The sequence below is a fragment of the Lissotriton helveticus genome, chromosome 2_1 (assembly GCF_964261635.1).
Source record: "Lissotriton helveticus chromosome 2_1, aLisHel1.1, whole genome shotgun sequence".
Taxonomy (NCBI): Eukaryota; Metazoa; Chordata; class Amphibia; order Caudata; family Salamandridae; genus Lissotriton; species Lissotriton helveticus.
In genome coordinates this window covers 197,097,129-197,112,686 of record NC_136059.1, presented here as the reverse complement: position 1 = coordinate 197,112,686, position 15,558 = coordinate 197,097,129, and the positions used below count along the sequence as shown (strand labels likewise).

Sequence of the window (15,558 nt, the reverse complement as noted above, 5' to 3'; positions counted from 1 at the left end):
TTTCTTGTGCTAGTTGAGAAAGTGGAAGAGACCTCGTGCCGCCCTGCTTGTTGAGGTAGTGCATGCTGGTGGTGTTGTCCGTCCTCACCAGCAAAGTGTGTCCCCGCACTAACCTCTGGAAAGATTTGAGGGCTAAGAAAATCGCCAAGAGTTCCAGACGATTGATGTGCCAAGTTCGTTGTATTGCCGTCCACTTCCCTTTCACAGACATGCCGCCGAGATGCGCTCCCCAGCCTTCGAGAGACGCGTCTGTCGTAAGCGTCAGAGTTGGGGGTTCGTCCTGGAATGAACGGCCCGCAGATATGTGTGGAGGGTGAGCCCACCACTCCAGCGCTTTCTGTATGCGAGGTGTTAAAAGGACCTTGTCCTCGAAGGACCCCGACACCTGTTTCCACTGCCTGTCCAGTTCCTCCTGGAGAGTCCTCATGTGCAATCTGCAATTTGGAATGAGGTGGATGCACGAGGATGCCATGCCAAGGAATGATTTGAACATTCGGACAGAAACGGACAGTTTTGATTGGAGGGAGCGCACCATCATTAACATGCGGTCCTGTCTTTCCTGGGAAACGAACACTTTTCCCTGCCGAGAATCTAGCAAGGCTCCGAGAAAATTTCTCCGTTGCGATGGTTGAAAGTGTGACTTCTGGCAATTGATTGAAAGCCCCAAGGCGTGGAAAAGGGAGACGCAAACTTGAGTGTGCTGCTCCGTCTGGTGAAAAGTGCTTGCCTTGATGAGGCAGTCGTCCAGGTATGGGTAAAATTGGATACCTTGGAGACGTAGGAAGGCAGCTACGGGGGCCAAGATCTTGGTAAAAACCCTTGGTGCTGAGCGGAGGCTGAATGGCAGGACTTTGAATTGGAAGTGTAGCTGCCCGACCGTGAAGCGGAGATACTTCCTGTGTCTGGGGTGGATTGGCACATGGAAGTAAGCGTCCTGAAGGTCGATTGTGGAATAGAACTCGCTTGGATTGAGAAAATTCAGAATTTGGATCAGAGTTAACATCTGAAAAGTTTTTGAAATCAGAAATTTGTTAAGAGCTCGTAGATCCAATATTGGACGCCATTCCCCCGACTTCTTCTTGACTAAGAAAAAGCGGGAATAGAACCCCTTGCCGCGTTGATCTTGCGGCACTAGTTCGATGGCTCCTTTTTTGATCATTAAATTCACCTGGGCCAGAAGGTCCTTGAAATGAGGGGGTGGTGGCCCCGAAGGTGGATGATTGGGTGGAAATTTTGTGAATTCCAGGGTGTGTCCTTTGGATATAACGTCCAGGACCCATTGGTCGGAGGTGATTGCGGACCATTTGTAAAAGTATTTCGAGATGCGACCTCCAAGATGTACGGTCGGCAAAAGGAAGGGTCTGAGGCAGTCACTGCTTTTTGGTGTTTGATCCACCTCTATAAGTGGATTTCCTTTGGTAAGGCCTGGAGGTGGATTGTCGAGTTTGAGATTGATAGGCACCCCGCTGTCTGTTATCGTTGTAGGTGTTGAATGAACGATATTGACTTGAGCCACAAAAAGTAGAGGAGCCTCCGCCTCTACCCCGTGCACCCCGAAAAGGCCGTTTCTTGTATTGTAGGCTCGCCATGGATTTCGCAGTGTCAGTGTCCTTTTTTATCGCCTCAAGGGCATCATCCACATGTTTGCCAAACAATAATTCTCCGTCATAAGGTAAATCTAGGACTCTTGCCTGTACTTCAGGACGGAAAGTGGTAGAGCGCAGCCAGCCTTGACGCCTCAAGACTGCAGCCCCCGCCAATTGTCGAAATCCCGTGGAGGAAATATCGAGTGCACAATCAATGATTTCGGAAGAAATCAACTCTCCCTCGTGAATAATCGCCTGTGCTTCTGTCCGGATTGCCTCAGGCAGCTGAGGAATCAATGCAGCAATCTCGGACCACATCTGGCGGTCATAACGGCCCAGTATAGCCAGAGTGTTTGCCGCCCTCACTGTAGTAGCCGCCATGGTCGTGAATTTCTTTCCTATGGAATCCAATTTGCGGCCTTCCTGATCAGGAGGAGACGTGAGTGGCGTTGCAGGATTGCGCGATCTTTTTTGCGCAGCCTGAGTAATTACCAAATCTGCCTTCGGTTGAGACACCAAGCAGGCCGGAGAAGACGCCGGTGCTTTGTATTTCCTGTCCAATCTGGGTAAGACCGCAGGAACAGAATTGGGACGTTCCATCAATTTAAGGCCTTCCTTCCAAATATATTCCACGATTGGTATAGTGTGGGATTGCCTTTGTGAGATGTCTTTAAAGTCATATAGAAAGCAATCACTTTCATGCTGTTGTTGTTCGACTTTGAGATGAAACCGTTTTGTAGCCCGGATCATCAAATTGTGGAAATGTGCCATGTCCACTGGGGGCGAATGTAGAGGCGAGGTGGGCGGAGTGGAAGGTGTTTGAGCCCTATAATCGTCCCACTCAGCCATGTCGGCGTCATTGTCGTCATCATCTGTGTTGTGAGGATCCGGATCCTCGTCGCCAGTGTCAGGGCGAGCACCATCCGGTGAAGCCGGTGAAACTGGTGTAGGTGCCTGAGGAAGTTGCGGTTGAGGCTGCGGAGGAGGCAGTGGTGCTGGAGAAGCAGGAGTAGAAGAAGGAAACCTGCGGTTATAATCATCCAGCATGTGCTGAAGGTTCATCACCAAGGACAGAGGTATCTGGGTAACAGGCTCTGAAGGCACCGGTTCGGACGTATCAACAGGAAACAAGTCAGTCCCATCTTCGACATTGTCCACCACATCACCCTCGTCACTATATTCCTGGCACTTAATGTTCAAATCCGAAGGACTTGTTGCCTGTTTAAATAATCCTTCCACTTCCGAATCGTTTCCGGATTCTTCCTCACCAGACTGGAATAATTTGTCTGGAAGACGAGCACCACTCCTCACAGGACTCAGTTGGATGAGTGGTATGGTCCGCAAAGAAGAAGCAGTAACCACTGTGTAGATGGAAGCCGTTTTTGGTAGAGGTTGGTGCGACGCCAACGAGCCCATCGGCGTAAATGCGGCACCGTCAGCAACACCCTGAGGCGACTTGGACGGGATTTTCTTCGTCGACGAGGATTCCTTGTCCGTCGACGGACCCGTCGACGGGAGCGGGGCTTTGTTCGTCGACGAGAGTGGAGCTTTGGCCGTCGACGACGAAGGCGTCGACGGTATGAGAGTCGTCGACGAGGCCGTCGACGAAGTAATGCTGGTCGACAGAGACGTCGTCGACGGGGGCACCGTCGACGGGCCCGTCGACGGGGTGCTGGGTGGAGGCTTGGTCTTCGTCGACGATGGATGCGCCGACGATGGATGCGTCGACGGCTTCGTCGTCGACGGGGCGCTGAGTGGAGGCTTGGTCTTCGTCGACGGTGTATGCGTCGACGGCTTCGTCGTCGACGGTCTATCCTTGACGGTCGTCGACGAGATCTTCACCACTGAAGAGATGGGTCTCACCTTCGAGGTCGCCGTCGACGAGGTGGTCGTCGTCGACGTAGCGCCGGTGGACATGGAACATGTCGTCGTCGACGTGGAGGTGGTAGAAATGGATTTCGTCGACGCTGAAGACGTCGACGGGCGCGTCGACGAGCCCGTCGACGAGCCAAAACCAGATTTCTTACTGGTAGGTAAGGCTTTGGGCGCAGACGTCAGAGAACCAGGTCCCGTAGACGTGCCCTGAAGCGAATCCTGTGGGGAGACAATCCTAGAGGACTCCAACAGTCTACTCTTCTTGAGAAAAGGAGAAGGAACCTCGGTCTCAGACCCACGCTTCTGAGAGGACTTTGAAGCAAAAGATGACAGGCTCTCCACATCAGAAACCACAGACTCCGAAGTCTTCAACTTCTGTAGCCACAGAAGGAGACGGGCCTCTCTATCTCTCAGAGTCTTAGGAGGGAAAGTGCGACAGTACTTACAGTTTTTCACCTCATGGTCTGGGTAGAGACAGTAAATGCATTTACTGTGTGGATCCTCGTGGAAAAGGCGCAGTTTACCACATGAAGGGCAGGCTTTAAACAGAGATTTCTTGTTTGAAGACATTTTCTTGAAGAAAAAACAGGTAAAGTTGAAGAAAACTGAGCAGAGCTCAGGGAGACTCCCTTCACACGACGTGCGGTAGAAAATCTGAGGACTTGGGCTTCTGAGGAGAAGGTTCTAGAGGAGGCTACAGCCTGATTGGCTGGAATGTGATCCAACACATAATGACTCTGATATGCTACTAAAGTGAGTTCTCCCTTAGGCTTTTCAATGGGCCTATTATGTTCTATGGTACTTTTAGAATTGACAATTTACTGCACTATATGTATGTATATTTTTATTAGTTATATTTTTCATGTATACATGCATATATGACTGCTATTTTATGTACCGTGGGACTCCCACTTCGACGACGGGGGATATTCAAGCATGTGAATCTATGAAAGACACCCCTAATACTGGAGAAATATATATATATTTCTACATATACATATTAAACAAACCAAAACCAGATAAAGTACGCATATGTATATCTGTATTAACATATAAATAAATATTCATAAACGAGATGTGTATAAGAATGCATCAAGGAGGAGGAGGGACAAACAGAGGCTCACCTTATTTAAAAAGATTACAGAGAACCACTTGTCCCACAGACATGTCTGCATTGCTGGCAGCTTCCAGACAGTAGTGCAGGTGTGCCTGCTGGACCATGTTGCAGCTCTGCAGATTTGATGAAGAGGCACACTAGCAAAGAGAACAGTAGAAGAAGAGATTGCTCTAGTTGAATGTGCTCTCGGAATAGCTAGCAGCGGTCTACCCACTTGCGGATGACAAAGATTGCAGCAGAAATCCAACCTGCTATGGTCGGTTTGGTTGTTGGGTGCCCTTTGAGCAACTTTCCGTATGCAATGAAAAGCTGATCAAATTTTCGTATTGAGGCTGTCCTTTGCAAATAAAATTTTAGACATCTTTTGACAAAGGGTATGTAAAGCCCTTTCCGTAGGGGATTGAGGATCAGGAAATATAGTCTTTAAAATCACTGGTTCATTGAGATGGAAATCAGAAGGTACTTTAGACTTTAAACTGGAAGTCCCTGCCAGCTACTCTGAACCTCAAGAACTTTGCATCTGGGTAAAATCGGGACATGAAAGTTAGCGCATTGTACGTCGAGGGTGGCCATGTGATCCCCCGCAGAGAGGAGTTGAAGGACTTCTTGTAGAGTCAACATCCAAAAGGATTTTTTTGAGATATTTGTTTAGGGAACGAAGATCCAAGATGGGGCGCCATTCTCCAGATTTCTTTTTGATTAGGAAAAAATCTTGAGTAGAAACCGGTGCCTCTGTAACTCTGGAACCACTTCGATCGCTCTCTTTAACATCAAATTTATCTGGGAGAAAAGCTCCGAGATGAGCTGGAGTTGTGCCTTTGGGAGGAGAATTCGGAGGAAGCTTGGTAAGCTCCAGAACGTGGCCTCTGGCCACAATGTCCAAGACCCATTTGTCTGTTATAGCAGACCAGGTTGAGTAAAAACGGGAGATCCTTCCCCCAACTTTTGTAGGATTGAGCGGTAGAGCAGATGGCAGTTATCACTGCTTTTTAGACATATTCCATCCCCAGTAAGATGAATTATTTTTGTTTTGTGCATAAGACGTAGTTGGTTGCTACCTGAAGGATTGTTGTTGTTGCGAAGAGAAGTGGTGATTACCCTGATAGGACTGGTATTGCCTCGACTAATTATAGCCTCCTCGGTGGGAGAAGGATACACGGCCTCTAGCGCCAAGAAAAGGCGGATCTTCGAAACTGAAAAGTACCGCGAGATCTTGCTGTCTCGGTATCTTTTTTAATGGCCTGTAGGGCATCGTCAATATGCTGGCCAAAAAGACTCGCTGTCAAAAGGCATATCGATTATCTTTGTCTGAACTTCCTGACGAAAAGATGTGGACCTCAACCAGCCCTGTTGCCGCAGGACAGCAGCACCTGCCAGTTGCCGAAAACCTGTAGACGAAACATACACAACAGAATCGATCATCTCAGCCGAGATTCGTTCTCCCTCCTGGAGGATCTTGAGCGCTTCTGCCTTGGAGGGCTCAGGCAACAGGTCGATGGAGGGGGAGATGTCGGACCACATCTGCCTATCATAGCGGCCTAAGATGGCCAGTGAGCTAGTTGCACGGACAGTAGTGGCCACCATGGTCGAAACCTTTTTTCCAATGGTGTCTAGACATCTCCCATCCCTATCCGGGGGAGCTGACAATAAAGAGGAGGTATTCCGTGCTCTGCGCGGAGCTGCTTGGGCTGGCTTAGGCTGACCTATCCGACGTACTGGTGAATTATCCGCTGCCTTGTATTTCTTTTCAAGGCGAGGCAGGACCGGCGGAATGGAGGTTGGAGTCTACATGCCTTTCACTCCTTCCTGCCAAATAAAGTAAATAGGGATAGTTCGCACTTGCTTCCTTGGCTGGTCTTTAAAATCATAAAGGAAACAATCATCCTTCTTTGTTTCCAAGGGAAGAAGGAACCGTTGTGCTGCTCTTTCAATCAGAACATGAAAACATCGGATGTCAACTGGAGGCGAGTCAACAGGAGCCGGAGTCGAAGGAGACGGCGTTTGTATTTGATAGTCATCCCATTCTGTAAGGAGTGACCGGTCATCCAATTCTCCTTCCCGGTCATCCGTGGTGTGAGGGTTTGACTCTGGAGCTGGAGGAGCAGTATCAGGTTAGTAGTCCTCTTCTTGACCTCCAAGGAAGATCTGCGCGGGCGTAGACGAGGCAATCGTCGACTATGCAATCGCAGTCGACGAGACAATCATCGACACTGTCTTCTTATCCTCCGTCGACGGTAGACTTTAAACTCTTCGTCAACGAGACGGCAGTGACTGACGTGGTTAGGCTCACGGAGACAGATACCAGCGTCGACGGCGAGGAAGCAGACAGTTATCATTTGAGATTTTGTAGATGAGAAGGTTGCAGTAGACGCTGTCGCGGCGACGGCAGGCATCGTCAATGAAGATGTCGCTGTCAAGCTCGTCGACGAGGGACCTGGTTTTAGAGGTAAATCTCTGTCAAACAGGTTTAGAAACCTGAGATTTCACAGTCTTTCTCTGGGGTGTAGAGGGTAGAGTAGCCTTTTTGGAAGTGGAAGGCAACTCCACACTCTTAGAGGTGTGCTGTTTTTTTTAACACCTAAGCCCCAGGATAAGTCAAACCTGTGTCGCTAGTCCTCTTCCTTGAGGCAGCAGTCCCGACATGGGAAACACTCCCAACGTCAGATAAAGGGTGGTCTTGATCCTTAATCTTCTGTAGCCACAGAAGTAGACGTCCCTCTCTGTCCCTCAGAGTTTTTTGAGGGAAAGTTCTGCAGATTTTGCAGTCTCACCTGGTCCGGATACAAGCAATAAATGCACTTCTTGTGGGGGGTCTTCAGAGAACAGCCGGAGCATATGTATTGCTATTGTTATGTACCGTGGGACTCCCACTCCGACGACGGGGAATGAATCAAGCATGTGAATCTATGAAAGATACCCCAATACTGGAGAACTGATGTTCAAGATATCCAGAGAGTTGCTTGTTAACCCACTTCTCCAGAATCTTGGAGAAAATTAGAGAAAGCCAGTAAAGTAAGCTAGGTGGGTATTGGATAATTTTAGACATATCTGCTGAATGTTTCTTTAACAGTGGTATGAGTTATACCCATTTCCAAAAATTGGGCAATGTAGACGAATTGAGGGAAATATTTAGGGGAAGACTGAGTTTGAGGTTAATAGTTTTGCAGTAGGCCACCTGATTATGGTGGACATGGATCATCAGGTGATCCGGATTTGCAACCTCTTAATGCTGGTTCAGAAGTTAACAACCAAAAAGGCTTGAACTGAAATAGTGAACAAGCCAGAGCTAGAGAGGTGTCTGACTGCTACTTTTCCGCCATCAGCATATAAGACAAATGTCCAAAACAAACCTCCACTGGATAAAACCAAGCAAGAATCTCCACCTTACTAGGAGTCTAAATGGCTTTTTTGGGACAATTTAATTAATTGAGAACAGCTGATCATGCACAGTGATCCCTTGATTAAAAGGATGTAACTGATCCACCTCCATGGATGGTTGTAAAGGATGGAAGAACTCCAGCAGAGTGATGGATTTGCAAGCTTTAGTCAGAAAAGAGGCTCTCGTCCAAATCACCAACTTTTCTGGAAGAAGAAAAAACAAAGCGTTTAATAGAGGATAAGCCAAAGGGCCGGCAGTTTGCTCACTCTGCTATCGAAAGGGGCGGTGATGAAATAACTCATCACCAAAGTAAGAAGTCTCAGATCAGCTGGGCATTGAATGATGGGTGAAAACAAAGTCACGAACAAGTGCACTCCCACTGTATTACGCTAAGAGAGAGCGATAGATAAAGACAGAGAAAGGAAGCAATCAAGTCAATGAAACATGAAAAGCGAATATGCCTAAAAGGTAGTCTTTAACAAGCTTAGAGCAAACCGGTTACGGGCCAGAGAGAGAAAACCATCATGCCATGAGCTAACAGACTTTGGTACACCTGGCAACAAAACAGGGCCAAAGACCAAAGTAAATGGATTTGGGAGCGGTAAGGGCAAGAAGAGAATAAGATGGACACTATCTGAGAGCGCAGAATGAACGAATACAAACTTCCCTGCTCAGTCTCACAAACCGATGTAAAGGCTTGGAAAGAGCAGGTCAAGCACTTTGCCCCCTTAGTTTGATACGGCTGATGGTCCTCTTCTGCTTAGAAAACAGAAGCTCTAAACACCACACACAAACTCATCCAGTTTTGGAGCATTGAATATCTGAGCCTGGCCTAAGATTGTTTTTTCTGAAAAACATGGGTGAAGGGAATGGGCAGGATTCCCCACCTTATGTGAAAGGCTGTTTTCATAGCTCATTGCAGCAGAAACAAAGGAAATGGAATGGACAATAAACATTCTCCAGTGTGGTAAACAAATCCACCAAAAGAATGCCCAGCGGGTGACTATCATTGGCACCAACTCCAGATTGAGAAAAGTTTCATGGTTGGCAAGATAACAGTTGATTAACTCTTTCACGCTCAAACTGAGAGCCCACCTAACTCACAAAAAGCAAAGGGGCCCCACCACACCAACATTCCGCCACACTCGCTGTTGATTTCTTCATGCCATTCTACTAGAATGTATTCTGTCCTTACACTTCCAATAACATATTCAACACAGTATACTGTAGTATAACCTTTAACAAGTGGAGTACTAGGGCCATGTGAATCCAGTTACATTAACAAATTTATCCTGTCAGGTATTTTATCAAAAGAGATTGTGCAGAGCTTATTCAATGAGGAGATGGAATTAAGAAATTCGGGCAAATATTAACTATAACCACCATGTAAATCTATTGCTCGAGAAGAGGGTGGGTATGGTTCGAGGAACTGGATCTACAATGTTTGTAAAATTATTCAAACGATATGTCTTCTGGAACGAATTATAAAAATTACCCAGATTTTTATGTCTGCGCTTTACACTAAAGTATTTTGCTCTGGGTATACAACTAGTCAAAAATCGATTCTGCCAAAAAGTACAAAACTGGTATTCCACCCAGTCAATTAGGCCAGTTTTGATAAAGTCTTGGTGTCCTGTAATTAATAGTTACTGGATATTCTGAATTCTATGTTCATCAAAATATTACTTCTAGATGTTGCCTTGTGTAAAACAAGCATTGGCCATTTTAATTGTATACCATGAATAAACTACAAGCACTTTTTTATTAAGGTTTCATTTCTTATCTAGAACTTTGTATAAACATACCAAATAAGTAAAAAGCGATGATTTATGTAGAAGTAAATAGCAAGTGCAAATGAGTACCCAAAAAAAAAAACATTCAAAATAAAAGACACTACAGTGTTATACAGCATACTGAATTTAATCAGATGTCTTTGATCAAGTTAAAATCAAGCACAGCTTTCAAAGTATGCACCTATGGGAGAAATTTGAGCTACTTTTTCATACATTTAATTAAATATTTACATTTAAGATCAAACCTGGATAATAGCTACCTGTACTTGTTTCTGTGGTTGTGCCTGTGGAGGTGAAATTTGTGTCTTCTCCCGAGTGCCCCGGGAACGTTCATTGCCCACCGAAGTCATCATATACAGTATATACAAAACAATGTATGTACAAAATAGAAAATCTGGAGAGAAAAAAAATCTAATTAAAATCACACATATTAAAGTTATTAAAACAAAATAATAGAACAGCTTGTCTTCACGCCCAATAGTTAAGATTTATTAACAAAACAATGTCAATTTAAAAATCATAAGAGTATTGAATGCTGGCAGAAGAATCCTGTGGGCAGCATGTTTGGACTTAAAAAGTTACTAGGAAGCATTAGAGATTATGACCATATCGCAAGACTCTAGTTTGTCATCACCCCCCGAACAATGACCTGCACTTTAATACCCAGCACGTCGTAAAAGAAAATGTCAAGACTTTAAAAGCAAGTTTCAATCACAAAGCAGATTATTTCTCAGGACTTACATAAGTAACTCTTATGATGCACCCCTACAATTCCGATGTCCACTTCACTCAAAACCAAATATATCAATAAAAAGCCTACTTCTACCTCACCCTGTACAGCAATCACCTGCTTTACAAAGCTAGACCACGTTTTAATCACCTAATCCAAAAAAAAAATAATCAAAAGGACAGGAATCTACATAACTGAAACCCAGAGCGTGACTAAACATTACATGCAAACTAAGCAATCAGCTAATTACATAAAAAGCAAAAGTATACAAAGTAGGCCATCGTGCCAAAATTAGGCATTCTGAGGGCGTGGCCTAACTCAAGATGACGTAGGTCGCACCTCCTCGGAGCTCTGGATCCCAAGGCCTTTCCTGCTGCCATCTACCGCATCGGGCTGCAATTATGCCCCTTCTGACAGTAGAATAGAGACCTGAGGCCTTGTGTCCTCGGCAGACCTACTAGTCTGTGGCGACCCTTCTTAGGTCAGAAAGCTGTGCCTCTGCCTTGCGCCGCAGGCAGACACCGCGCCTTCGCCATCTTGCCTGGGCCTCAAGAACCCAGCGGCCTGGGCCCACAGAGCCTTGAGGCAGATCAGCCCTGGAAATCAGTGGAATGGGCCTTGGCAGGTCGGCACCCTCTTCCTGCATCCTCCTCTGGTGTCTGACTTACTTCGCGGCTACTGATCCAGTGGGCTGCCAACTGGCTTGGTCTCGGACAGCCCTGCAACAGAAAGTGGAGGTCCTATTCTGGCGTGGTTGGTGATGCAGCCTCCACTTTGCCTGCTCCAGACTGTGTCACAGAAGGGGGTGGGGAGATCACCAGACGCTCAGAACCAGCAGGCCTTGGGCTACCGGGGTCCTGCTGAATCATTTGGGCCTCGGGCTTTCGAGTTCTGCTGATCTTCGGGCTCTGCTGTACCAACTTTTGACTTCTACTTGCAGACCCTCCCCCCACCCCCCCCAATGCCACTGTCTGGGAGCGCTGCAGCTTGAGCCTCTGGAAGGCTGTATGAGAGACCCTCCTCCTGACCTGCGGCGGGCACCCGGTCATGCCCCGAGGCAGATCAACCAGAGCTACATCTGGAGCTGCGGCTAAAGACATCTGTCACCTCCTTGTGACAAAATGCGAACTCACCAACTATGGATTTCTCCACTGAAATGGTGCATGCACCTTCAGTGACCGCCTCTACAGCTCCCCTTCACCCAAGCCTACTTGAATAACTTCCTCAACAAACAGAGTAGATATCGGCTCACTGAAAACGGACATCGATGTTCTTGGCGAAAGAGCCAGTGATATGGGACGGAACGGAAGAGCTGGAGGCCCCCTGACACAGGATGGGAACCTTGGAAGACCAACACATTGACCTCCAACTGAAACACAAAGACATCGAAAATCGCAGTCGGAGGAATAATATTCACATCAGTGGCAATCCAAAGGGAATGGAGGACCCTGATATCATGTTCTTCATAGTGGATCTGCGACACGCTAGTCGTGGAGACCCAGGCGCCATTGGACAGTAGCATTAGGGCGGCAAGAACGCTGGGGTGCCCCAATTCCCCTCCTGATAGACTCACTAGAGCACATTTCTATGTTGAAAAGGAAGCGTTCCTGCAGGTTTCACTGTAAAAGGGCAGTCTTTACCACAAGAAATTGCTCTTAGTCATTAAACTTCAGAAATTCAATATCCGCTACCAATGAGGCCATACTTTTACTATAATCTTTGAGTGGGAGGGCAATCGTAGAGTCCTGGGGTCACTGAAGGAAGCCCAATGAACATCCAGTTAGCCTTGGAGGGGAACGACTTGGTAGCCGTTCCCATCAGACCAGCCAATCCAGCCGCCTTTGTGGTCTACAGTGGCCTCCTGAAATGCCTCTAAACAAAGCAAAGCAGAGACACCCCCTCCCCCCCTAGTCTAGATTGATACCTAGCGTGTTTTCCTGAGGCGAAAAGACGGGAAATTTGTTTGTGTAATTTTACTCTGTGCTACTGATGTATTTTAATTCCGATTTTTAAACTTTGCTTAATTTGCACATTTGCACGTTGCTTTCCGCTACCCACCACAGACCGCACAGCTGATTTCTCGCTGTCGCGGATCCAGCCGGGGGTCAGCCGCCATCTTAGGGAGGTGCAGGGATCGCGGTCTAGGCTCTCAGACCCTCCCGCCCTCCCGGGGTATTTAAATTGCTCATTTTGCACGGCTCGGTGATTGATACCTAGCGTGTTTTCCTGAGGCGAAAAGCCGGGAAATTTGTTTGTGTAATTTTACTCTGTGCTACTGATGTATTTTAATTCCGATTTTTAAACTTTGCTTAATTTGCACATTTGCACGTTGCTTTCCGCTACCCACCACAGACCGCACAGCTGATTTCCCGCTGTCGCGGATCCAGCCGGGGGTCAGCCGCCATCTTAGGGAGGTGCAGGGATCGCGGTCTAGGCTCTCAGACCCTCCCACCCTCCTCCCGTATATATGTGTGTCATTTCCCGTCCGCGCAGCGGGCGGGCGCAGCGGGCGCGCCGAAGGCGCGCCAAAGGCGTGCCCGTCTGCGCCCGTCCGCGCCCAACCGGGCCCCGGGGCCAAAACCCCTGGCTCTTTTTCCAAGGTGTCTTATTCGTATTCTAGCAGACAATTACTTGACTTAAGACCTAATACGCATGAAATGCATTCACTTGATATGCTTGATTGTTTTCCTCAGCACTGCCCCGAATGTCCATTTCTGCTAAATATTCCTTTATTGTGCAATAGTCAACGTCAATTAGTGACTACTCCTTCTGGATTTTCATTTATTAGTCATAATTGTCGCTCTTTGCCAAAACATAAGCGTAACATTTTCGACCTGCTTCAAGATGAAGCGCCTGACGTATTATTCATCACTGAATCTTGGCTTCATGAGAGCTCCGGCCCTGACATCGCCGAAGCGCTGCCCACTGACTACGCCATTGTTCGAAATGACCGTCCTAAAAGGACGGGGGGCGGTGTGGCGATTATTTTTAATAAAAAATATCAGTGTCACTCGGACCCTATCACCTTTAACGGATGTGATGCTTTGTCTTTTAAGCTTACTTTAAATCCCAAGTTTACTCTTACAGGGCTTTTACTATATTGCCCTCCGGGCACGGTAAATTCTTGGTATACCCAGTTTTTGGACTATTTATCTTCTGTGCTTATTTCTTCCAGTAACTTTCTGGTTATCGGTGATTTAAATTTACATTTAGACAATCCTAATGATCACTCCGCTGACAATTGCATTTCTGACCTTGCTGCTATGAATCTAATTTTATTCAACAAGGGCCCTACCCATAAGGGTGGACATCTCTTGGACCCCGTCTTCTCAAATTCTTCACAGATAACATGTTTTCCTCCTCTGCCCGTCTCCTGGTCTGACCATTACCTTGTGAAATTTACTATAACATACAATAAAACACATACGACACCTATTTCTGTGATGAACCTTAAAAAGAGAATTTGGAAAAATCTGGACATAGCTGCCTTCAATAAAACACTGTATGATCTTATGCCCAAATACCCGCTTGGTCTAGACAACATAAATGCTTTTGCCGACTCGGTAAATTCTTGGCTCTTTGAGGCTATAAATATTTGCCTCCCTCTCTCTAATAAGAAAAATATTGTCCACAATTCCCCTGCTCCATGGTTCAATGAAACCCTCCGTGCTCACAAATCTCAATGTAAAAAACTTGAGAGAACTTGGAGAAAAGATTATTTTATCCCTGCTGGGCTTGCGTATAAAGCTGAACTAAAACTTTACCATAAGGCCTGTGCTCTCACCAGAGCCACCTATGTCAATAACCTGATCACAGGAGCCATAAATAAGTCCAACGTCCTATTCAAGGTGGTAAAAGACCTTGCGGGTTCTCAGACAGTTGCTATACCCCCTCCTCTCTCCAACACGAAATGTGATGAACTGGCACAGTACTTTACATCTAAAATTGATAAAATTTATAAAGACATTGCAGCCCAGGAGAAATCCATCATTAGCGTACTTCCACCCTTTGTTACTCCTTGTCCTCAGGTTTCAATAACGTCCTGGCCTAATCTTGTACCCGCTACCCTCCAGGAAATTTTAAACAACATTAAGTCTGGCTCACCTATGGATCCCTTACCCATTTCGGTTTTACGTCAATTTGAGCTTCCCCAATTAGAGGCAATTTGTACTTTGTTAAATGCTTCTCTTGATTTAGCCACGGTCCCTCAGAGCTGGAAGCATGCAATGGTGACCCCACTTCTTAAGAAACCCAATGCGGACCCTAATGTTGCTGCCAACTTCCGTCCAATCTCGTTGTTACCGGCTTTTTCTAAAATTTTAGAACGGCATTTTCACCTACATTTATCTCGTTTTGTTGTCACCAATAATCTCCTTCATCCCTCCCAGTCTGGCTTTCGTCAAGGCTTCTCCACTGAATCCACTCTTTTAGGAGTAACTGAGAATATTCGCCAACTACTCGATCGAGGCGAGACGGCTGCACTGATATTGCTTGATCTCAGTGCAGCCTTCGATACTGTCCTGCACAGTATCCTCCTCAGTAGCCTTGCCTCCTTTGGTATCTGTGACAAAGCCTTACACTGGCTTTCGTCTTTTCTTTCCGATCGGACTTTTCAAATTTTTTCCAACACCTCCACTTCCAACACTTATTCTTCTCCTCATGGTGTGCCCCAGGGTTCTATTCTAAGTCCTCTTCTTTTTAATTTATATGTTGTTCCTTTAGCACATGTCGCTTATCACTCTGGTCTTAAACTTTTCACGTATGCTGATGATTCACAAATTGTGTTTTCCCTATCTCAAGCTGACCCTTCATCACCTTCCTCTTTGCAATCTGGTCTTAATGACATCTCCCGCTGGATGAGCTGTAACTTTCTTAAGCTCAACAGCGATAAGACAGAGGTGCTTGTCTTTGGTAACAAGCCTGACCTATGGAGTTTGAGACACTGGCCATCAACTATGGGAGATTTACCCATTCCATCGGAACGAGCGAGAAATCTCGGGGTCATTATCGATAGGGAGCTATCGATGAAGGATCAGGTAAATAAGGTTGCAGCCACCTGTTTTACTATTCTTAGGTGG

At 46.5% G+C, this 15,558-nt stretch overlaps 1 protein-coding gene across 5 annotated transcripts in view; it reads right to left on the bottom strand.

Annotated features, from left to right (window-relative positions):
- The window catches only part of UBAP2 (ubiquitin associated protein 2), a 1,803,012-nt gene that overhangs the window by 1,683,593 nt on the left and 103,861 nt on the right, over positions 1 to 15,558 (bottom strand). For all 5 annotated transcript variants that reach the window (XM_078674719.1, XM_078674718.1, XM_078674717.1 and 2 more), the window contains exon 2: positions 10,011 to 10,144. In XM_078674719.1, coding sequence (XP_078530845.1) covers positions 10,011 to 10,103 — 93 coding nt within the window. In that variant the 5' untranslated portion in view covers positions 10,104 to 10,144. The remainder of the gene's footprint in view (positions 1 to 10,010; positions 10,145 to 15,558) is intronic.